This window comes from Dermacentor andersoni, chromosome 5, assembly GCF_023375885.2.
Source record: "Dermacentor andersoni chromosome 5, qqDerAnde1_hic_scaffold, whole genome shotgun sequence".
Lineage (NCBI taxonomy): Eukaryota > Metazoa > Arthropoda > Arachnida > Ixodida > Ixodidae > Dermacentor > Dermacentor andersoni.
Genome location: NC_092818.1, coordinates 169,098,009 through 169,122,953, shown reverse-complemented (window position 1 = coordinate 169,122,953; position 24,945 = coordinate 169,098,009). Strand labels below are relative to the sequence as shown.

The 24,945-nt window shown below is 45.0% G+C and overlaps 1 protein-coding gene across 7 annotated transcripts in view; it reads left to right on the top strand.

Moving 5' to 3' along the window:
- LOC126531607 (uncharacterized) overlaps positions 1-24,134 on the top strand; it is a 95,808-nt gene extending 71,674 nt beyond the window's left edge. For 5 of the 7 annotated variants that reach the window (XM_050179214.2, XM_072288454.1, XM_072288455.1 and 2 more), the window contains 4 exons: positions 424-522; positions 11,548-11,652; positions 17,881-17,979; positions 23,453-24,134. In XM_050179214.2, coding sequence (XP_050035171.1) covers positions 424-522; positions 11,548-11,652; positions 17,881-17,979; positions 23,453-23,895 — 746 coding nt within the window. In that variant the 3' untranslated portion in view covers positions 23,896-24,134. The remainder of the gene's footprint in view (positions 1-423; positions 523-11,547; positions 11,653-17,880; positions 17,980-23,452) is intronic. The other 2 variants (XM_072288453.1, XM_072288458.1) reach the window with 2 other exon arrangements.
- The last annotated feature ends 811 nt before the right edge of the window (positions 24,135-24,945 follow it).

Sequence of the window (24,945 nt, the reverse complement as noted above, 5' to 3'; positions counted from 1 at the left end):
GAGTGCGCAGCAACACTCGACGCACTCTGTCCGCATCGCAGATCGCTTCCAATATAGGGCCGGCGCGGCAGCGCCATACGCAGCCACTGCCAGAGTAGAACGCCCCCCCCCCCCCGCCCTCTCCCGCCTTCCCTCTCCTCCCTCCGGTGCCTTGAGTGCGTCGGAAGACAGCGCGCTTCCTCCCCGCTTTGCCCCTGCGCACGCGTGAGTTGGAGCCACCATCGTGGGCTCACCCTCGCACGCTTTCCCTGGCACATACAGCTTACTGCGCGCGGCGACGATGTTGTCGCCTTGGACCCGGTACGGAACATCATGGCGACGGCGACGGTAGAAATTCGCCTAGCGTCTCCATATAATTGCTATCGCAAGAGCACAACCATTTAGTGCCTCTAATGTATTGTTATGTTTTTTTTTTTTTTTCAGCACGATCGAAGCCACAGTCATGCAGCCATAGAGGACAGAGTGTGTGCCAGAAATATGGCAAGATATGCGTCTCCTATGACGGCGGGGAAGTTTGTTTAGGTAAGCATCCCTCTTTCACGCAGGCATGGTGAAGTACATGCTCCAATATGCTCAAAAATACTTGCCTATGTATTCACTCTTTCATGAATATCTAGCGAAAAGTGTCCTTCTTATATAAGTAATGTAGCTATGAAACCCTCACCGCCAAGTTATAATCTACTGTTATAGCTCTACGCAACGGAATTTCCAGGCACCAGCTAAGTTAGTGCACGAGCAAATTGCTTAATTATTGCATGATCAAATCACCCATGAAATAGAGAACGTTGCAAAATACAAAGTTGAAAGCTCTTAGACCCTTGCCTCAGTGCCTCGAAAAATAATTTAAATTGGACGAATCTCCACCACGGCTCCAAAGCGAAGTACGGGACGGGTGAAACACACCGACGAAATGCTACGCGTTTGCAGTTGAACTCTGGAGGCCATCTACTCCGATCTACAGCTATTCTGGAATTCTAATTGCACAGTAATGATTTATCATACGTCGGAGTCCTCCGAGCTAAACAAGACGGTGTGGCATCCAAATATCCGGGCATTCTTTATGAATAATATACTTCACGGTCACGTGAATCCAAGCTTATCTTGGAGTCTTAAGTACATTTAGACTTTTATAACGGTAGATTTTGACACTATACGCCTCATGAATTATCATAGCTGTGAGTAAGGCGGATAGTGCGTAATGCCCTTTACAAGTCGTGGTTAATTGCCCCTCCACAATATATTTCTGTTCATTTTGTTACTGCTGAAGTTTCAGAATGTTGCAACGAAGAAGAAAGTTTTAAGCGCAGTAGCAGTGCAAAGCGTTGTGTTATCAAAAATCTAAAGGCTTTTGTAAAGAAAGCCTGAATCACACCAGCAACGAGGAAGGTAGATCCGGATTTCGTACTCTAATTTACCTCCATCACTGACCTACAGCATATCTTTCTGTTTTCCATTTTTCAGCTGGAAGAGCCTTTCTGCCCGAATATGCATGCTTTGTGACTTTGGCGCTGAGAGCATTTAAATACCTAAACTGCATTAGTTACTACCAAAGGAGTACCTGTTGCCTGGCTTGTACATGTTCGCCTACGTTTAGGGATAGGATTGCGCTGTTTGCACACCAACCAAGAACAAGGCGTAAGAGACATCACGGAAGCCACGTTTATCGCGCAAAATGGTGACCTGTTTGTCAGCCAACCATGCATAACGCTCTCGTTATACAAGCTGTTATATATTAGCATTTACCTCACTTCACAATGATCAGACTGTATATATTGCACTTGTTGAAGTCCGTCTGCCGGGTGTATTTTTTCATGTATTTCTTACTTTTGTGAACTTGTAAATACGTTTCGCATCATAAAGGTTAAGATGCCTGATCAACACCAGCCCTGTTCTCCCCTCCACTTCGCGTCCTTCGGGTTGCTTTTCTTCGCAATGAGCATATATAGCGTACGGTACGCTGTGTTCGTGGTGTGCACATTCATGTAGGGTCGCTGGGCACATGGCGTTGCAAGGAAGGGTTTAATATTCCGTTACGCTTACCTTTAACACTTCAAATATGAACGACTACCAAGAGAAAAAACGAAGCAAAAACTACCCACCCTTTATTCCAGCCAGTGAACAGGTCTATATACAAGGTGAAATGAATGAAAAAACTCAGTGCCCTTCCACCCTGTGAAGAAGGATGACCAGCGAAGCTGTGTATGTGAGCCCCTTAATGGCGAACAGCACCTCCGCCGCGGGTCCGCCCGGCATTGCACAATCTCCGGTGTTGGCCCACGTATCGGGAGTTTTTTGCTTACCACAACAACACGCAAATTTACTCCGACTTTACAGGTACACAGCTTCGCTGTAAAATAGGAAATACCGAGGGCCGTCAAATCTTAAAACACTCCTTAAATTACAAAATAATAGGAAAGGCTCGTGAGCACTCCCGTTGCTAGTCTTACCGAAGCAGTGATTGAGCTTGCTAGGTTCCACTAGAGGCGGTAAATTTGTTCTTTGGCCTATCGTATTCATTGGACCTTATTGGTCACCTTGTCATTTCCTGGTGATGTGTTACGGGTCAACTTGGCAACGGCACCATGGAGTTCAGGAAACGTGAAAGGGTTGTCGAGGGTGATGTTTGGTTCGCCTTTGTACGGTCGGGGATCGGTAAGCTTGGGGACATTGTCTCCGACAAGTTTAAGCTTGATTTCATCCAGAATTTGTTTCACAGTTCCTGGATGGGAGGTAATGATTTTCTTGAGGTCATGTCTTTGTTGGGCCTTGGCTTTGGTGGTAGCTAGAAGGGCTCCCAGTATATGCCAGGTCTTCTTCGTGCTGAGTGTGCCTTGAAGTTGGTCGCACAACTTATGCCAGTTTTGACTGCTGAGTTGATCTCCGTATTCTTCTGCTTGCTTTGTTATGTGAGCGAGTGAGCGATCCCTTTCTGCAGTTTGCGGTTAAGTTTCCTCTTCTTTCCCCGCCTCAGTAGTCTTCTTCTGGCATACCAAAGATGAAGGAGGTGAGAGTCTACGGCCGGCGTGTCCATTGTGAGTTGAATGACCTTAGTGCGCTTCGGTGAGCCACTCTTCCATATTTTCGATGTTTTCTTCTATGCCATGTTCTCGGAAGGCCTTCCAGTCCGTCAGCCTTGCCATTTCGGTTCTGCTCGGCTGCTTATGGTGCAGGATTTCAAGCTGAAGGATGTGGTGGTCTCTGCTGAGATTTTCTTCCAGTCGGGTCCATTCCACCTTGGATAATCCTATTGTAAAGGTGAGGTCGGGATTTGTATCCATGGACACACTGTTGCCTATTCGAGTCGTCAGTTTAGAATCATTCCAGACGTGTTTCTGGTGAGGTGATTCTGTTGCGCCGAATCGTGCACTCGCGCTCCTTTCTTGGCCTTGCGCTCGTAACCCTATGCTGTCGACCAGCCCATCGCAGAGGTTATAAGAGGCAACTCCCAATATGAGGAAGTGAACTGTGCTGCATAGTAAAAGCATCAGCATTCAATATATGTAGCAAGGCGTCGTTTGATCAAAATTCGAGTTATGGATTTATCGATCAGGTTATACAATTCAACATTCCATTCCCGTTAAATATCATGTTATAAGAACCCTTATTTATCCGCTACTGCTGCGCACAACCTACATATCACACTTTTTGCACAGAGTTGGCCACGCTGAAATTTTTCAGTGTGGTTGTGACTTTTCGGACGAAAACACATACCACGCTCTTTTGAATGCCTGCATTATGACACAGCCAGACGGCGACCTAGATCGTCATTCATAAAATTAGACCGTAGGCCACTTACTTTAAATAAACTTCTGGGGCCGCGGCCATCAAGAGCCATGCATAAAGGCGATTTAATACCATTAACAAACTTCACAGAAAACATCGAGATTATTGGCCGTTAATAATGCATGTAAAAAAGGTTCCGTTTATAAGAGCGTTCTTTATTTCAACTGTCAACTTATATATGTGATATAATTGTGGTTCGAATCGTTGCTTGAGTGTTTCCTGCTAATGTCAATGCCTTGTGTGAGATCGTTACATGGCATTAGTTCTCTGAGGCTGTCTTTGTAATGTCATGTTGTTTTACTTGTATGTGGTAACTAAATACCAGAACTCTACCCAAAATACATATATTTCCTTGCGCCATCATAATGCCTATTTAATTATGAAACTATGAAGGAAATATGTTTCTAGAAACATTTTAGAAGCACCTTTATTTGTGCTTACAAATGCCTATTTCTACATCGTTACCTTTATCAAATTTTGATATCCTAAATATGCCTTTTATCGTGGTTTTACCTAGCCTTATTTTGTTTATAATCTTATGACTCGCTGGCGAACTTAGCTGATGGCAGCCGATTATTATCACTAATGCTTTGTCAGCGCAAGTGCTGTTATTACCAGCTTTGCAGCAGACGAGAGCATAGCTTTAAAGATGGCTCCAAATGCGCTGCGGTACAATACACTTGAAGGTGACTCGGGGTACTTATGTTCTCACTTCACTGTTTAGTAGGCATCTTCGAGAAACTTGAAGGCTCGGGCGCAACTCTCAGCCAAAAATGGGGATCATTTTGCGCGCTCAGGAAAGATTCTCGACCATCCCCTATGGACGTGTTGCTGTAGAGTTAGAAACTTCAATCTATCTCGGACGAAAATCGAGGGTTTTCAGTGTTGAAATAACTGTCGAATGATCTGGCCGGCAAACATTCAGCAATTCCATAGGGCATTGGATCATCGAAGGTTCTGAAGTGCATATATGCGCCACTAACATCGGTGGGTATTGAGTGTACCTCTTCTGCATAAAAACGTACTCAGTCAAAAAATGCGCACCATGAAACCATTCAGTCACACTTCATTTCAAATAAATCTGGTAACCTACGCAACTCAACTCATTCCGTTTTATCGAGAAAATGAAATGAATTTCACAAAATAAGGCTTTAGTGGGCTGTGTTTCTTATAAAATCATACTTATAGCTCAGATGCACAACGGAAGTTCTTATAATTGAGAGTACGCACAGGATGCTTTCTTGATTATTGAGCTTATACATGCCGAAATAATATTACCTGGTGATATTATATTCCCAAAATGGTGACTTTAGCGCCTGTAATAGGTTTTTAAAACAGCATCTTATTATGTCTCTAGTGATAACGCATTTTAATATCTGGTGATAATATATCCCCAAAATGGTAGCTTTAGCGCCTCTGATAAGTTTCAAAAACAGCATTTTATTACGTCTCTAGTTATAACGCATTTTTGTTACTAGATGTATATTCTTGTATGTCCTATGTAGTGGACCACCCATTCAAAAGTGACGGAGTCTTGGTGTGCCAACATGTCCTTATGGCGTCTGAATAGAAAACATTTCGCTACGCCACGCCATTTCTTGTGGTTGATGAAACTCAAGATATGATTGAATCTCTTGACATCACGTGATTAATTTTTTTGTATATAGCCTCAAACATCTATCTAAACAAACTAAGATATGAACATTTTGACGTCGGCTTAATCTAAATGAAGCTGAAAATGTACCACACTTTTCCCTCTTGGCAGTGAGCTACAGGTAATGGCGATACCTAAGGGTGTAATGAATTAGTCCAGACAATTTACACCTGGCTAACGCTGTCGATGCAGAACTTATGCTTGCACTCGTTGGTTGTAGCAGCCAGTTCTTCCTTCAGGAAAGTATGCCGCGCTATAAGTGCATGCTTCCATTTTTCACAGAAGACAAGCGCCCTGCTCCTCGCGCATCTGGTTCTGCAATCAATGCAGCTTTGGCTCTCATAGCTACGGTTAAGTATTGTACCATCACTCGCTCGTTTTAGCAGCTCGATACCAGTGCTGAGCATCAGCGTTGCAACCTTCTTGCGCAGCCGTTAAGAGGAAGCTTTAGCTCGGGCCCAACTCGACGCGGCCTATTCAAATACATGTAAAACGCAAAGACGTTTTTCTGAGATAACCCCTGAACCGATTTTAATGAAATTTATTGCATTTGAGAGAAAAAGTTAAATTTTAGTGACTGTTGAAGCGTAATATTAATTTAAGGCCTGAATTTTTTAAAAATATTTTCAAAAATTTGAACGATTGAAAAAAATAAAGCACAAAGTTTACAAAAGAATAGCTCTGCATCAAGAACAGATATCGCGGATCTGTAAACGTTATCCATTAGATAATTCAAAGCGGACAAATTCTATATGTCAAATAAGAGCTTACATGAATTCGTTACGTTGTGCACAAGGGCTCTGCAAAAGCAGTATTTTCATTTTACTAAATTTTTTGAGATTCATGTGTAACTTATCAATTTTGTCCGCTTTGGATGTACTATTAGATGCAGCGCACAAAATCGTGATATCATCTTTCATTGCCGAGTTACAGAGTAGTAAACTTGATAGTTTCGTTTTCTAAAAATATTCGATCTTTGCCAATTTTTTATAAAAAATTGACGACTTAATTTTAATATTCGAAACCAACAGTCACTATATTTCAAAAGCTTCGTCAAATTTGGTGCAGTGGTTGCTGAGCAAAACGAATTCTCCTTTTACATGTATTTAGATAGGAGCAACCGAGCTAAAGCTGCCGCTTCCTGCGCCGTCCTCTGGCGCGTCTTCCCACACATAGCAAAAGTTGTCGTTCTCGAGCCGGCGCTTGCACCCATTGGTTGAAGCCGCGTGTTCTTCCTTCAGGCAACCACGACTCACCGGAATTGCTTCCGTCTTGCACAGTAGATGGGCGACTCGTTCCTCGTGCATCTTGTGCTGCAATCGGTGTCGCTTTGTCTCACTTAGCTAGAGTTAACTACTGCCGCGTTTCTCACTCATATATACAACTCGACACCATCATTCAACTTTTCTTTTGCGTCATTTTTGCTCACGTTAAGCTGCCACGTCTTTTGTAGCCCACTGGCACTCCTTTTGTGACATCCTGGTAGTGATGGTCACTTCTTGGTATTGAGTAGCGGTGGCCATCACAGTGCCCTCTGTAACAGCAAGACGTCAACGTCCTTTGCAGATCTTTCCCTTTAGTTGCTTATGACGCACCGGCAGCACTAAAGCACACGTTAAACTTTCTTCTTTGAATGTTTTAATGCCATTCGCATCAATGCCGGGTAATCTTAAGCCCTTGCAGGCGCACTTACCGTATGCGGTTCGAAAACATTTATATAACCATGCACAGAGAAATTTTACACTATAGTGTCCTTTTAAACTTTTGTCTTCTACGAAAATTGACGTCTGTTTTATGAAGCTCCGGCACCATCTTCTACAACCAAGGTGGCCCTTATGATGAGATTGAAAATAGTTATAGTAGAATAGAACACAATAGTAATTATTCGGACATTTACAAATATGGTTACAGGCACCAGAGCTAAAGGCATCATCTTTGCCGGACGCGCCTGACATGCGTTCGCACAGCAATCAATACAGCTTTTACACACGGCAATTCCAGGCCGCGTCCGCAAGGTTACATTTACCGTGACAAACAGTAACAGCTCAAATTGTAAATCATTATTATAATGTAGGAATATCATATATAACATGCAAGGTAAAAAGTATTACTTTATTAGACATTCATATAGCTTAATAGATCTTGTGCCGATAGACACAAGATCATGTTCATTTCAATGATCAGAAAAAAGACCATGTTCATTTCATTAAGGACCTTTATTATTTCGACTGCCCGGTATAATAAACAGCGTCGCCTTGAAATTGTTGGTACTGCATTTCACACATTTTGCTTAAATGTATTAAGGTGATTGCGAACGTGAAAGACAAAAAGCACACAAATCTTAAGCTTCATTGAGTGCGCAAAAGAAAGTATCTTCAATAAAATAAAATACGGCCTTGGAAGTTTCATGTCTACAGATGCGACCATTTATTGCTTAGACAGGTATAGGTAAAAATGGCACGTGTCGCGCGCTTTCGTCATATACGAAGGGCAGAATTATTTCGGTGTGATGCATAAAACAAAATCAAGAGACAATAGTGTAGTCGGGACATATAAGTAAGGGATACAAATGTACATGTTAATTTCTCTTATTTTAAAGATGAGAAGGTCGTCCTCTTTAGGGCTGCAGCTTCCTCAGTGTATGCCTAAGTCATACGAAGTCCTTAAATATCACAATATGCTCATCCCTGCCTAACTGAAATGTTCGGCCTCAATAATACTATTTTCACACCTTAAGCAATTAACCACGAACATTTCTTCGTACCGTAAATAAAACATGATACTTTGTTTGAAACGCGTTTTCTTTTTTTTTTAAGCTAGTCAGCATTTGTTTAGCGGAAACACTGTTGGACAATACGTTACGCTGAACTTCAAGGTTACAGCAGTCTTCACTTGCGATAACAATGTTAGCATCAATGGCATATAAAAGTAAATGTTTTGTACAAGATATATTGGCAAAACCGGTGATATATGTACACTAAAAACAAAAGCAGTCCGAGAGTGCGTCCTTGCGGCATACCACGCCTACGATTACGAAGTCAGTGTCGACATACTGACTTGTGGAGGCCTGATTAATCTGTGTAAAGGCTGGCGTGAATAAAAAAAGTTTATCCTGTTATCTGTTTATGCTGTAAGTAGTTTGAACATTTCGTTCAAGTAACCTAGGTATCTTGAACGCAATCTACGTAATGTCTATCTCATCTAGTAATTTCCTTACCCATCCCTTACGTAATACTTATCATCATAGCATTCGAAGCATAAGTAAACAAAAGTATAAAGCAAAACTTTATTTATACTCCTCCCAATAATTTCCATCACGTTGCTTTTAGAAGAAATCACAAAATATGAGAGCTGGGCTTATCGGTAACGTCTTTCATAATACATAAATTACCAATCGTAAAAGCAAACTGGACACAGCGAGGTATAGGCAGAAACAAATGCCTGCGTTTGTCTTGTTTGAATAATCCTGTTTAATTTAAGTTCTGGTGTACTAGATAACAGAATACCCATGAGCCAAGGTTGCATGCAATATTTGCAGTAACAGATTTTAAAACAGCGGGCTATAAAGATGCACCTTTACTGACACTGAGATCTGCTAGGTTATATATTTTTTAAACCTTGTCCGAAGTACGGTGCAGTATAACCACCTACAGCATGACTTCACTTGATAATGGCCTCGGTAATGGCCAATTTATCAGAAAATGTCTCATAGCCCATATTCGCCTAAACCGAAAAAAATTGATCCAGCAAGTGATGCAGCTTGCGAGTAGTGCTGCTGTTTCTAATGTAATTATTATTATTATTATTATTATTATTATTATTATTATTATTATTATTATTATTATTATTATTATTATTATTATTATTATTATTATTACTATAGAAATTCGAGGACACCTAAGCACTTCTTATGAGTTGTAAACGCGAAGGCAATAATGACCAATTTAACTGCTGAGCGGTACTTCGAGTTATGAACTCCTCGTGGGCAAGGAAGCGCGTTGAGACGCTTGGCGCGTTTTTATTTAGCCTTACCAAGTCCCCATGAGAACATAGGCGACACCTTGCGCGGACAAGGAATGCGCCGACATCACAGGCTTCCGATTGCGATGGTGACGTGGCGTCGCGGCGATGCCCTCTACCCTCACGCAATACCGCGGCCGCAGGTGTTTCCTTTCGCCTGCTCCGCTCCGCCGAGATCCCAGCCAGCAAGCGCGGGCCAGCGTCACGAGCGCACCTCGTGTGCTCGTGACGTGGCGCCGCAGCCGACATGTCTGCTGCTGTGTCAATCACTGATCTGTGTCAAACAATCAGTGCTCCTGTGTCAACCAGGAGGTTGTGATGGCCTGGCAGTGTAATCAGGGAAATTTCGGGTCGGGTCGTCATGGCCGGCTCACATCTCGGAGCTACGCTTCTTAGTTTTCAGGGGAGCGGCGGGAATAAGAAGCAGACAGTGAGCGACGAGGCAGAGGCGAATGTGAAATACATGGGCATGTAAAGGGGACGGTTTGGTCGTGCGGGCAGAAATGTTGGAGCAGGGTCTTCTTCGACGTGTGTAGGCAGGCGGGGACTACCAGGTGGGCGCCAGGCATTTAGAAAGCTCGGCCAAGACGGCAAAATTGAAGAACTGCGACAATGGGGGGAAATATGTCCAAAGCGTGCATATCAGAAGCAGATAGGCCTGTAATCAGAAGCGCGCCGTACTTTCGCGTTTTGATAACGAGGGCCAGCGTACCAAATTCGTGGTAACTCGAATACGCCGAGTGAGCAGTAGTCGGGTCCTTTTACTGGGCAAAGTTAATGGATTCCGACGTTGGCCAATTCTTCCTGTACAATGGCCTGGATGAGAGATATGGTTGCATGGTAATCGTCTGGGACGCGAATCTGGAGAGGAAGTGCAGTGGCAGCTTGAATCTCCCGCCGGACGATGCACACACTACTTCGCTAGAATAGCAGCTTGAGCTTGTTGGTTTTCCATACTGGTGTTAACAGCGCAAAACGTAGACGGCACCACAAGAGCGGACTTTCAACCAAGTCGGCACTTGTGGTGTCTTCTCGTCCCGTGTTCCGTCTACGTTTTGCGCTGTTAATACCAGGGAGCACAATACTTTCGGATGCAGGGCGCACGGAGACGTATGTCCTCGCAGGTAGATGTTGCATCCGTGTTAGGAAGGCGAGAGAAAAGTGGTGCGCCATGCGACGGCTTTTGGCTTCTTCGAAGCGACGGCATTCAGCAATAATCCCCTGCACTGTCGAAGAGTTCTTGAAGACGGGGAGAGTAAACGCGTCGTCCGCGATTCTTTTGAGGATACGGGCGACATTTTACGCTTCTGGTATCTTCTCGTCAACCTTGCGACAAAGCGCAAGCACGTCTTGGATGTATGTGACAGGATTCAGTGCAAGTCTGAACTCGGCACGTAAGGGCTTTCTACGCGGCACGCCAGCGGCCAACAGGCTTGCCAAACAAATCAGTGTGTTTATGTTTGCACCAGTCCCAGCTGGTGAGTTTTTCTTCGTGGGTCTCAAGACAGATTCGTGCCGTTCGCGCGAGGTAAAATATCAGGCTAGCGAGCACCGCGGTCTGGTCCCAGCGATTGCTCGCGCTCACCTGTTGGTATAGTTGAAGCCAATATTCGACGTCAGTATTATCCCTGCCAGAAAAGGTTTCTTAGTCACCCAGTTGTGTCACGATGACGGTGGGCGCGGGTGGCCATGCGCCCAAAGCAATCTCCCCTTGAGCTGGCATTGCCGATGCAGCCAACCAGCGCCCGCTGCGTAAATCCCTTGCGCGTCTTGGAGAGTCTGCACCTCCACCAAATCTTAACGGCAGAAGAGAGATTTAAATATATTTACAGGCATTTAGAACGTATTCTCTGGTATATAAGACGGAATACAATCCACGCTACATCAACGAGCGAGCGTTGTCGTCTTCTGGGCTGTCCTCAGCTTTGTCTCTGTCTACGCTTCTTAACAATACGAACTGCTTTTGTTCCCATTCTTTTTGTGGGAATAATGATTAGTAAACTACAAGTAGCTTAGGGATTTAAAGAACTCTGCATGAAACAAGACGTGTGAATGAATTTAAATAGCAACAATTATATCTTTTTCTGAAGCTGAGCCCCCTGCAGAGCCTACTACGTGCACGGATAAAAAGAAACAAGAATGCGCCAGTAAAGGAGAAGTGTGCCATCACACGGAAGGCGGGGTGAAGTGCATAGGTAAGACATTTCTCCCAGTAATATGAACAGCTCTTTTTCCCCATTTTTCTAGTGGCAAATACTGTTAGTAAACTGCAGTTTACGTAGAGATTTAAAAAACGCTGCCCTAAGCAAGACATGCGAATTGGTGTCAAAGGCAACGGTTTTTTTTTATTTATCCTGAAGCGGAGCTCAATGTGAAGCCAACTACGTGTACGGTTGAAGAGAAAGAAAGACGCATTTTTAATAATTAAGTGTGCGATGACACCGAAGACGAAGTGAAGTGCGTAGGTAAGACATCACTTCTGATCATATGAACTGCTTCAGTTTACATGACGTTGGCGAGTTATCATGCCAACGTCATATGATATGGTAAAATGCTTCATGCCAATGTGTAGTATTTTCAAATGAAGAAATTTAGCAACTGTGCTCGAGTGTGACTCCTCTAGCAGCAGTATCAAACGCCATTATCGTGAGTAACTAATTGTCTCAGAAGGCCATCGGAAGGAAACGCAGCAATCTTTTCGCTCGCACACAAATTCTGTTCTAAGGTTACGGTTCTCTAGGAACATAGAAAGTTTCACTGCTTTAATTTCTGCGTTGAAAGTGATCTACTTTGCAGTATTGAGACTTTAAGATGGTTCACATAGTGAAGCGCTCGATATTGATATTTGGTATATTGGGAGGTTTCGTGTTTGTTGCATTCAGGTTTACCGTTTCTGCTTTCTCTGGGATGTCTATGAGCTTTGTTTTCTTAATAGTACAACAGTGCCATGGGCCCGAAATTCATAGGGGCCCATGCCACCAGTCTTGTTACTTCAGTAGCCGATGCGCTGCAAGACGTCTAGTAACAAAATCTACATTATTTTATTTATCAGGGCAAAAGCGCAACGTGACGGATCCGAGATGTCGCAAATTTCTTGTGCCCTGTTGGAGGAGCACTACATCCTACCAGGCCGACGCATTCTGTTCAGCACCTGAGCGATCGGCCAAGCGCTGACTTTGCTGATCCCGAGGTCACAGTTATTAGTGACGAAACTGTACAGTCGATCGTACCACGAGCAGCGCAGAGAAAATTTCTAGCCGACCTACTGTCAGCGATTTCAATGTTGAGACGGAGTTCTAGGTGAAAAGCAATACAGATTGAGCACCGCTGTCAGCTCCTGCCTTTGGCGAGTAGACTACAGCACCATATTCATACTGATTTGCGACAGCGAAGACGCATAAGTCTGCACTTGAACGAAAAAAGATCTTAGTTTCGCCCGCACGGTGAAGCATTCATTGCGAGAGCAATCTAGTACAGAGCTATATGAAATAAGGGTAGCAGTTTTATCAACCGTATATACTTGTAAACATTCGCTTAGTAAATTAACAAGCATGGTGTCACGCGAGCATCAGCAAGCATGAATGCAGCCTACTCGATCACCGCGGATATTCGCTGTTAAAACGCTGTCGCGAGGAAAAGCGGCAGCAGCAGCGAGAGAATTGCCCTTCGTGCTGCCTCTTGCTTCAATGCGAACTAAGTGGCGAGAACTCGGCGCACACGAAACGGTCAGCCTTCAGCGCGCAAAGAAGCTGGACCCACCACAAATCCCTTTCAAGCTACGGACAGCGCGGCCACGCTCATCCCGCCATACGTAGCCACGGCCGGAGTAGAATTACCTCCCCCCTACTGCACTACGCAGTGGAAGACTGCGACCTTCATTCCTGCCTTCCTCCCTTGCGAGCGCGAGGTCGAGTCACTATCCTTCTCGGCTCACCCTTGAACACTTTCACTCGCACCCACAGCATACGGCACCCGGCCGCCATGTTAGCGCAGCTGGACTTTCTACGGAACATCACGGCGACGACGATTCCGATGACCATGACGGCAGAAATAATCCTGGAGCGTCCCTATGATTGTTATCGGAATAAAAAATGGTTCTGCTGTGTCGATCACTATACAGCCGCTGTGATAGCTAGGGTACCCGTTGTTGGATGATCCGGAATCGTCCAAAGCTGATGTTCCCAGCGCCCCGGGCCATCGTCTGCTCTGGCGTCCTCCGGCAGCGCGCTCGTTCTATATTTAGCGGCCCAGCCGACCACGTGGTGCAAGACTGGCTCGCCGAACATGACCGCGTAATCGCCTATAATAAGTAGGACGATTGCGCAAAGCTCACTAATGTGATACTTGATGGACGTGGCAAACCTATGGTTCCGCAATCATGAATCCGATCTTACCACCTGGTCGGCTTTCATGGCAACTTTGACAGAGTTCTTCGGCCGTCCCGCCGTTCGTCGGCTTCGTGCTGAGCAGCGCTTGCGTGGTCGAGCTCAACGCCAGGACGAGAACTTCACCGGTTACACTGAAGGCGTGCTTTCACTTTGCAAGCGCGTCAACTCATCTATGGACGTAGCAGACAAGATCAAGCAAATCATAAAAGGCATCGATGACCATGCTTTCCAGACGCTCGTCTCGAAGAATCCCCGGACGATTTCCGAGGTCATACAGCTCTGTTAGCCGTACGACGAGCTGCGCAAGCCGCGTGCCTCAACACACGCTGCTTAGCAGGACACCGCGGATCTATCTTCTTTGGATTTCGGTGCCGACACTGCCGACATTTCTGCTTTAATGCCGGATATGAAGCAGTTCATCCGTCAGGAAGTCACACGCCAACTCTTTCTGGAGGCTAGCCCACCCAAGCCGTCGACAACCTTGGCTCCTTCGCTTCGTCACATAATTCAGACGCAAGTTACCGCGGCGCTGCCACCTGCCCCTCCTCTGCAGCCTGTTATTGGGCCGCTAAGTTACGCTCACGCTGTTGCCCGGCCATACGCTCCTCCTGCTCCTGACGTCGACGGGGCCATCGGCGCATTCCGTGTGCCGCCGCCACCTTCACGTCCTATTCTTGTCCCTTACTCGGCCGCTGGATCCCCCGTTGTTTAACCCGTGGCGATCACCTGATAACCGGCCAATGCCATTTTACGGGCCACGTAGCACGATTCTGCCACCGTCACAGCCTCCGTTTACCTGACAGTCAGGGAGCCTCAAGCTACATGCCTTCTCGACTGCGTCATGACTCATCTAATCTTCCTCGGGACACGTCTTACAGTCGCCACCCCTTCGATTCACGCCGGTCGCCTTCCCCATGTCGCGGATCCATTTCCCCAATAGTTCGCCGACCCAGCCCAGCTCGATAGGGAAACTAACAGTCGCAGCTCCGGAGGCAAGAACTGTGTTCACGTCGCACATTTCAAGGTCTCATTCTTCCCCCGCCAAGGAAATTTAACTTTCGTGTATGACGCCACCGTACACGCACTTGTTGACATCGGATCCAACGTTTCTATTATTAGTGAGAAGCTTTGCCGCAATTTGAACAAAGTGATCACTCCATTATCTTCGCTTTCTCTGCGTACGGCAACCTCGCGTCGCATTCATCCTTCAGAATCGAGCTCAGCCCAGATCGTCATTCAAAGCATTATGTAGGTTGTAGAATTTGTCGCCCTATCTCGTTCCTCCCACGACGTTATCCTTGGATAGAATTTCCTACCAGTCAATCAAACTCTTGTCGACGGCGTTCGTGCCGAACTTACGTTATCGGTGCCGTGATTTGACCCTGACGGCCACTATCCTCCTAAAGTCGCTGCTGCCTCTGACATCGACATGGCCCCTTTTTCCGCCGCTCTGGTCCCTGTGTCATGCAACTCTGCTGCGAACTGATCTGTTCTGTTTACACCGTCGGCCAATTATGCACGCCGTCGGAAAATTCTGCTTCCGCTTGCTGTCGTCACTTTTTGCGGCGGTCTTGCTGTCCTTCACGTGTGCTATCCGTCCGCCTGCCCATCATCCCCACTCTGCGGCGCCTGTTTGGGGACCTCTGAGGCTTTCGATTGCGTTCTCCTGGCTACCATGTTTGGTGACACGGCGTCACTTCTGATTTGTGCCGTCACTCATCCCGCCACGACCTATGCCCCTGTAGACGTCTTCGCTCGGGCCGTTGACGCAGAACTCACACCTGCGCGGCACACAGAAATTATCAAGCTCCTCCAGCATTTCTGTGCCTCATTTGACCTTCGCCAACCATGCCTGGGCCGAGCATCCGCAGTCGTTCACCGTATCGACACCGGTCAACAATATTGCGACAGCGTCCGTATCGTGTGTCGGCCGCTGAACGCCAGATCGTCGACCAGAAGGTTGACGACGTGCTTGAGCGTGGCATCATCCATCCCTCTAACAGTCCCTGAGCATCTCCGGTTATCCTCTTTAAAAAGAAGATGGCTGCATAAGGTTCTGCGTCGACTATCGCCGCCTTAACCGAATAACGCGCAAAGATTATCCTCTGCCGCGCATAGTCGGCGCTGGTTAAAAGAATACAATGAGAAGCGCTTGCTTGCCCGTTTCGTTATAGCACCGACTTTTTTCGGCCTACCGCTGCAAACCTAGAAATAGTGCTGCTAGGTGAACACCCCCGTTGTAATATATATATATATATATATATATATATATATATATATATATATATATATATATATATATATATATATATATATATATTGTAACAAGACCATGGCAGTCATTGCACACCAGCAACGCACAAACCTGTGCGGTGAACAATGCCTCTTAGCTCGGTGCACAGGATGCTTTATTTCTTGCTTCCTTCTTTCTTGTCTTTCTCTCTTTCTCTCTCTCTTTCTTTTATTAAAGCTTCGGTAATGTACATGGGGGAAGCCAACAGTAGCACCATTATCGGTCAAGAAAAACGACCAACACACATGACGCGGAAAACAAAAAAGCTAGCCTGTACATTGCACCGCATGCAATAGCAGCATGCAAAAATTAAAACCGTCGAGCCATTGCTAATTTTGAAAATATATGTGCCATTATTCTAAGAGCAACCAGAGAATTTATTTTGGCCCTGCAATAGCTTCATGAATGAAAGAGCTGCAGTTTCGTATGTTGAGAGAAAAAGTGAAAAGCGATGGTTGTTTTGGCCCGGCTGTACGACGGTGGCTTAAACGCGCTCTCCCCTCCCTGGACACATCAAGGGGAAGTACTGAGTTTTAGTTATAGCTTACATATAAACTGTTTATAGCAAATAACAGTTTATCTTCGCATTGGTTCGGGACGTTCCTTGTCTGAGTCGTCTTGCATGTGACATGCAAGGGCAATTAGGGCAATTTATCATGCAAATATGTACTTGCGATAGCAACTAACACCTAATATTTGCCTACTTTACATGACATGTTGATTAAAAGCTAATGTGAATAAAATGGCTAATCAAGCAAACAAACAGCAAAAAGCCGCAAAAAGAAGGCTGGCAAAGATGCGCAAGCATGCTTCAAGGTAATGAAGGCAACAGCCGTCATTCCCGGAGAGCGCGACAAATGGCGGCACAATAGTGCTCTTCTGTAACTACAGATGCTTCACGAAGGTGCATATATCTGCATCTTTCTCGCGCATGTTTGCTTACGTCACCAGCAACTAGTGCGAAACAGAGTTGCATGAGCAACTGCGTGTCTTTTCAGTCTCGCTAATATGGGAGAGGCCTATAGTATACTTTCCTATATAAAGAAAGTCGCTGTTTCGCCCGAAAAGCAAAGCATCGCATGCAATAACAAATTAGTAGACAGCTATACGAAGTAAGTATACAATTTTTATTGGCCGTATAAATTTCTAACCATTCGCTTATTAACTAAATTAACAAGCATATTGTCACGCAAGCACAAGCAAACATGAACATCTCACTCGATGACCGCACCTGCGCGCAGTCGCTGTCAAAACGCTGGAGAAACCACGGCAGCCGGAGCGAGCAAATTCATCTTAGTACTGGATCTCGCTTCAAGGCGAACTAAGCGGCGAGAACACAGCGCACGCGAGGCTATCAACACTCGGCGCACTCTGTCCGCATCGCAGATCGCTTTCAATATAGGGCCGGCGTGGCAGCGCCATACGCAGCCACTGCCAGAGTAGAACGCCCCCCTTCCCTCTCCTCCCTCCGGTGCCTTGAGCGCATCGGAAGACAGCGCACTTTCTCCCCGCTTTGCTCCTGCGCACGCTTGAGTTTGAGCCACCATCGTCGGCTCACCCTCGCACGCTTTTGCTCGCACATACAGCTTACTGCGCGCGGCGACGATGTTATCGCACTTGGACTCGGTACGGAACATCACGGCGACGGCGACAGTAGAAATTCGCCTAGCGTCTCCATATAATCGATATCGCAAGAATATAACCATCTAGTGCCTCTAATGTATTGTTATGATCTTTTTCAGCACGATCGAAGCCACAGCCATGCAGCCATAGAGGACAGAGTGTGTGCCAGAAATATGGCAAGATATGCGTCTCCTATGACGGTGGGGAAGTGTGTGTAGGTAAGCACCACTCTTTCACGCAGGCCTTTGTTGGTGCAGTACATGCTCCAAAATACTCAAACGTACTTGCCTATGTATTCATTCTTTCATGAATATCTAGCGAAAGGTGTCCTCTTTATAAAAGTAATGTAGCTATGAAACCTGCACCGCCAAGTTGTAATCTAGTGTTATAGCTCTGCGCAACAAAATTTTCAGGCACCACCTAAGTTATTACACGAGCAAATCGCTTAATTATTCCATGACCAAATCACCCATGAAACAGAGAACTTTGTTGAATACAAAGTTGAAACCCTTAGACCCGTGCCTGAGTGCCTCAAGAAATAATTTAAATTGGACCAATCTCCACCATGGCTCCACAGCGAAGTACGGAACGGGTGAAACACGCCGACGAAATGCTACGTGGTTGCAGTTGAACTCTGGAGGCCATCTACTCTGATTTGTTCCCAGTGTCGCCTTTCTGGGCGTCATGCTGGAGAGCGGTTTCTCATGCCGATGAGGTTGTGTCGGTGTACTTGAATCAGAAACATCACTGCGGCGGCTTCACACACATCAGCAAATTGCAGGCATGCGCTGCGCAATCACCCAGTACAAATTCAACAGCCTTCTATAGTGACGGGCCGGATAAGTTTACCAACTGCCACGTTGACGTTCCCACCAAGGACCCAACACTGACACCCAGAGATTATATATATATATAGCCGCCGTGATGTTTCTGGTGCAAGTATGTATGTGAAATGTGTCCTCTTGTCTCAGGGCGTTCCGCCGACAGCCTCAAAAAAGGAAATCTACGCACGCGGCCTAGGCATATATTCCACTACTATGCTGCACTAAATTGCTCTTGGAGCCCTTGATCTCAAGAGTCCAAAACTAAAGCCACAAACTGGTCCACCCTGCCTGCTTGAAGGCATTAAATGCAACTTTATATTCCTGGGTTGCATTCGAAGAGGTCTTCTGAAGGGTTTCGAAGAGTTTCTTCTGAGGCCCGTTGTCTGGTGTTCGGGCACTTGTACGCAAATTATGCCAACCAGCTCCATGTCTACATAAATGGTTTTGCCAGCGTAAATTCTGATAGCAGTGCCGCTACATATTGAATCATGTCTCTCGGTACTGCATGGCCTAGCCGTTTGTACCTCACCACCTAGTCCGTCCGAGTGCAGCAGAGAGTGCCGCTATTGCAGTTGATAGTCGCAAACTCAAGAATGGATCCACACAGGAAGCTGTCATACTCTCGTACTCGAAGTCAACAATTCAGCAACTATATTTTGGTGTGCCTCGAAACAACTTCTGTCGTCACTCACTGGCCTCACCTAAAGAAATCACCAAAAATAAGATTACGACAAGGAAGAAAAAGCGCTGTCTTCATTGTTTTTCGCCCGTCCCATCGTTTGTGCTTTTTCGACATGCTGAACCAACTAACACAGCTGAGAACCCCCAATGTCCACAAACCGTAACATTTCAGGATAAGCCTAAATCGAAGTGATCTTGTGTGGACGCCCCTGGCCGCACGTTTCTGTTTTGCTTTTTGAAGCCAAACATGCGCTTTTATATGGACAAAATGTCGTGGCTACAGCTCAGGCGATTATTTCCTCATGACTATCAAAGCGATGGTCTTCATTAAGTGAAACTACCCAGGTACTCGCCGCAGTAGACAATCTAATTAAATTATGGGGTTTTACGTGCAAAAACCACGATCTGATTATGGTTATGGTAAGCTATGGAATGAAGAATGATAGGTGTAACGTTAAGGGATAAGAAAACAGCAGATTGGGTGAGGGAGCAAACGCGAGTAAATGGCATCTTAGTTGAAATCAAGAAAAAGAAATGGCCATGGGCAGGACATATAATTAGGAGGGAAGATAACCGACGGTCATTAAGAGTTACGGACTGGAGTCCAAGCGAAGGGAAGCGTAGCAGGAGGCGCCAGAAAGTTAGGTGAGCGGATGAGATTAGGAAGTTTGCAGGGACAACATGTCCACAATTAGTACATGACCGGGGTAGGTGGAAAAGTAGGGGAGAGGCCTTTGCGCGGCAGTGGGCGTAACCAGGATGATGATGATGATGATGATGATGATGATGATGATGATGATGCATGCCGTAGTGGGGGACTCCGGAAGTTTAGACCCCATGTGGTTCTTTAGTGTGCGCCTCAAAATAAGTACACAGGTGTTTTCGCATTTTTCCCCATCTAAATGCGGGCGCCGTGGCCGCAATTCGATCCCGCGACCTCGTGCTCAGTAGCCAAACACCATAGCCGCTAAGCAACTACGGGGGCATAGAAAATCTATCATAATGGTTTCACACCCATCCACACCCATCCGGTTTTAAAGAAACAAGCGAGACTAACATATAAAACTCGCTATTTCAAAACATGTAGCATGCAAGAAACCGGTATTGTGATGACAACTACGACACTAAGAGACAGAACACTATTTCTGCAGGCAGCAGACATACTTTAGAGTGAATGGCGAAGAACTGCAGTATACAACCGCTTGCACCATGTGGCCCTCTGCTAGCTTCAATGCCATTAAACAAACGGTTAAACAACATATCTCTCTATGTCCAGCTAGAGCATCTACTTAAAGCAGACGGAAACAAGAAAAAAGTATGAAAATTAAGTCGTTTTCTAAGAATGCGAACGACAGAACACACGCGCAGCGCAATCATGCCGCGCTGAGCGCTAGCGGGACGGCATCATGACGGGTTTCGCATCCCATCGTGCGGATACGTGCTGCAGCGAATGAAAGTGGCACACCGAACACAGTCCTTGCATTCAACTTATCATTTGCCCTCCGTCTACAAACAGCGTGAATGTACGGTTAGTCTTGCACAATTTCGTTTCGCACATTCGACGTGAGAACGCAATGCGAATGTAGTGACCATGTTGGCCATTATTTCGTGAAACACATGCGACTGGCTTTGATGCGCGTGCAACGAATGTGCTGAATTCTATTCCAAAACGCAGTTGTTCTAGAAGGCCGATATGGAAATTCAAGAGCGAATTTTTCAGAACATTTAGATACAATTCCGAAGCGCATGCGCCTTGCGAAAAGTGACTCACCGTAAGTTTCGGTTTCAAATCATTGTGCCTCTTAAGACTGCTGTCCGGTTGGATTGATAGAGTAACGCACATTAATCTACTAGCGTGACTTTGTTGACTCATGTTAGCACACTAAGTTCGTTGGTAGTCAATGTGGGGCGATGAAAAAGATTTTTGAAGCCTGATCAGCTGCACGGCGACGACTGTTAAGCATGTCAACAAGCAGCCTCCTCGAAACAGCGCCGTCGGAGAGATGACGGACGTGGTCGGTGTTGCGAGTGCACTATGCATTATGAATTCGCTATATTGCAGGGCGATAAACTACGCACACGCAACTTTTCTAGAATTGTGATATTTTCCTTAAATATGTCACTTTCTTTTTATTTAGCAAGCACCGAAAGCACAGAAAAAGTACCACCTACGACAATTATGCATCTAGTTCTTTCCGATGCCATTGTTTTGCTGGGCGAGACTCGTAGATACCATTCTAAGCACCGGTGGCAGCGTTTCCGTGGGGGCGAAGTGCAAAAGCGCTGGTGCAGCGTTGTTTGAATGCAGGATGACGAATCCTACAGGCGGAAGAAAGGAAACCGCAGCACAGTGATTCGGATCTCTAATAGCTTCTTAGATCCATAGGGACGATAAATACCCTCAATCATCCATCAGATAACCATGTCGTCAGTTAGCCAATCACTTATTCTTAATCTCACGTATTCTCATAGTCTACATTAAATGGTCACGAATGACTGCCGCCAATCTCTTTATTCATAAGTTATGCCCTAAGCAGCTATACTAGTCGGTGTTAAGGTCCACGTGACCAGAGTATTTTTAATCACAGCTGGCTGGTCAGGGACTTCCTCAACATTCGCAGCGAGTTTTGAAGTAATAATGAGTAATATAGGCATCACAAAAGCAGAAGCAATATATAAATTTATTAAACTTCTTGGAGACCCTATGTGATAAACTTCAAGCTGTCTCAAACATTGGGGTGGGTCTTCACAACCAATAATTGTATTGCTTTTAAGAAGAAGAGGTACACGCATGTGCCATTATATCTGTTCTGCTGCACCTGAAGAATGTAAAGGAGTTTATTTCTGGATAACGCAGGAATTTTTCTGCAAGAAATCTAGAATCAATCATAATAGACACTGCTTGCGGTATAGGTTTACTTTGCTGTCAACTGTTTAAATTGAGCACCAGCCTAAGTTTAAGTTTTATGTGACAATTATTACCTTCGCAGAAGATAGGCATCATATATTCTGGAACCAAATATTTTTAGAAATGTCCCAGTAAGTATCTTCAGGCACGATGACGTCTTCATCAAACTTAGCCGAGGCACATAGGCGCGTTTTGCAGTTTTATTGGTGTCCCTGCACACAGTCGATAACTTTAAGCTGCTAACTTTTATCAATAAGCTTTTGTACCTTCAATATATTTTCTCACAAAAGAAGGCATCCCTAAACGTTTTTGTATAATACAACCCCTTATGCCAGCCCTCTCGCACTCCTAATTCCTTCCTGCGACGATAAGCTGTGTCGTGCCCCGACTATCTGCACGTGATCGTCACTCATTGTGTTGGCACGGGCACTGGTCGCAAAATTGCGAGAATCGTGACGCTTTACAAATCCTGTAGTAGTAAAGACAGGCAGAAGTACCCACCAGTTTCTTTGTTATGTTGTAGCAACAAACCTGTTAAATATTTTTTACATATAACCGTCTTCGTTCCGACAAATAATGATCCTTTACCAAGAGTGAACGCGCGGCTTGACGCCAGGTTTGTTAACCATCGCACTAGTGACCACTGTTCATACATAATATAGAGAAGATAACAAATTTGGACAAACGGATATCATTTTCGTTGGTTTTCCCAAAGCATTTATTCGCGTGTCACGCTCAAATTTTTTGACCAAGTGAATTTTTTTAGCAAAACTTAGAAAACTGTACTTGGCCCGACTGCTAATTGCACCAAATATATAGCCATAAACTACTGCAAGTTAAATTTAGCCCGCGTATTTTCTTGAGTGCTACAAATGTGAGTCATGGAAATTTTCCTCTTCTTAATATTTATGGATTACCTTGTGGTTACAGACTTCTCAGATTCATTCCTATGTTCGCCTGACATTCGTTATTCCTAAGCCATCACTACGCTCGGGTAATCTCTCTTAACAGTCACTATGTGTGTTTTTGTGCTGACTTAACCAGCTGTTTCGCTTTCACTGCGACACCTATGTCAGCGAATTTCGTTTCTTAATATTATAGCATAGCAACAGTCACCTTGGCTAATGCGCATGAAGTTGGAAGTTTCAACATTAAGTACACAACAATAAATAGTACTATAGGTGACACCGAAGGTGCTGTAACCTTGGGTGCCACCTATAGAAGGGATTACATCGTCTCAAATGCTTCTTATTCATTTCTTTATCATCGTACAAACAGATCCGGCACCACATACTGCTGCCCCGGAGAACAAGAAGACCAAAGATGGCTGCGTCTGTGATTGCAAGTGCCAGCCGTGTGCAGTAGACGAAAGTGGCTCTAGTCAGGTGTCTGCTAGAAATGCTTCGCAAAAGAAGCGAGGCTTGGCCGTCGAAACAGCTGCCATCTACGAGAAGTTGGGTTCTTTGATGCCGTTAACAGAAAAAGTTGACTCCCTCTTAAAACTGAAAGGGATGGTCACAGCTCTGCAAGTGTCGCTTCAACATATCTCTGACAGTCATGACAGGGTTCTTAACCGCCTCTCTAGCATCGGTAATGAAGTTGCTAGCATGAAGTTACTCATCGCGCGCGTAGAAATGTCCAGAATAAACAACAAAATTTCGGATCTCCAAAAGCAATTAGGCACTTATAACGAATATCTCACCAAACAAACCTTCTTGTGACCCTAAAGGACGCACCACGACAAACGTGCGTACATGTGCTGTCATAATGAGCGAATCTGTGCAGTGTCCACTGCAATGCACAACATGACAACTACGCGTGTCGCGAGCACGAAAAATCACATACAATGGCTGTATTTGTTCCTATAACCTCTGTTCTAATAGACACGTAGATATGCACTTCTTTTATTTTGAGACTGTTGTATTAAGTGGGCATAATAAAACATGTTTTTTAACTATTCCTTCAGGTTGATTTGCAATGTTTGTATATTTTGTCACTGTCAACGACGTTGTGCCTCTATCTTGGCAGACTTCCTCTTTGGAAATTAGCGGCATTAAGTCATTAGAGATTAAAATTATTTCATTTTTGCTTCAAATAATGTTTGTCGCATTTTTTAAAAGAGGGACACGTAAATTATTTAAAAGGACAAATATTGAATTTAATGTGTACAACGAGCCGCAGTAACAAAATTATTGTGATAAACCATGGTAAAAAATAAAGAGTGGTGATTTAGCTCTAAATGCTAGAGAAATGCGTTAGCAATACAGCGCCCCTCAGAGGCACCGTAGTGCCACGTTCGACATATTTCCACGTGGTCAGGAGTTCACGCGACACGTCCCGCCTCTTTCTAAGAGCGAAGTGAAATTGACGGTGCTCAGGAGCAGACCATCGTAAGTTGCACTGTACATATATATATATATATATATATATATATATATATATATATATATATATATATATATATATATATAGTTCTCAAGTTCTCCATATATATGTATATGGAGAACTTGAGTGGTGCTACAAAGTAAACAGAACAAGTATTTAATTTCAACAGTTTCGATCGGTGGACCGACCTTCCTCAGGGTTTAAAAAAAAAAAAAATGCCAGTTCGGCCCTGGTAGTGAAGACACCAGACCGGGTGCCCGCTCGTTCTCAAATACATCAAACCGAGAGGGACAGTTGTGAAAGTGATTGACTTTCGGCGCTATGGCAGATTTACAGCTGCCTTTGGCAACTATGCAGGGCAAGAGGAAGGCAGAGTCCCATGTATG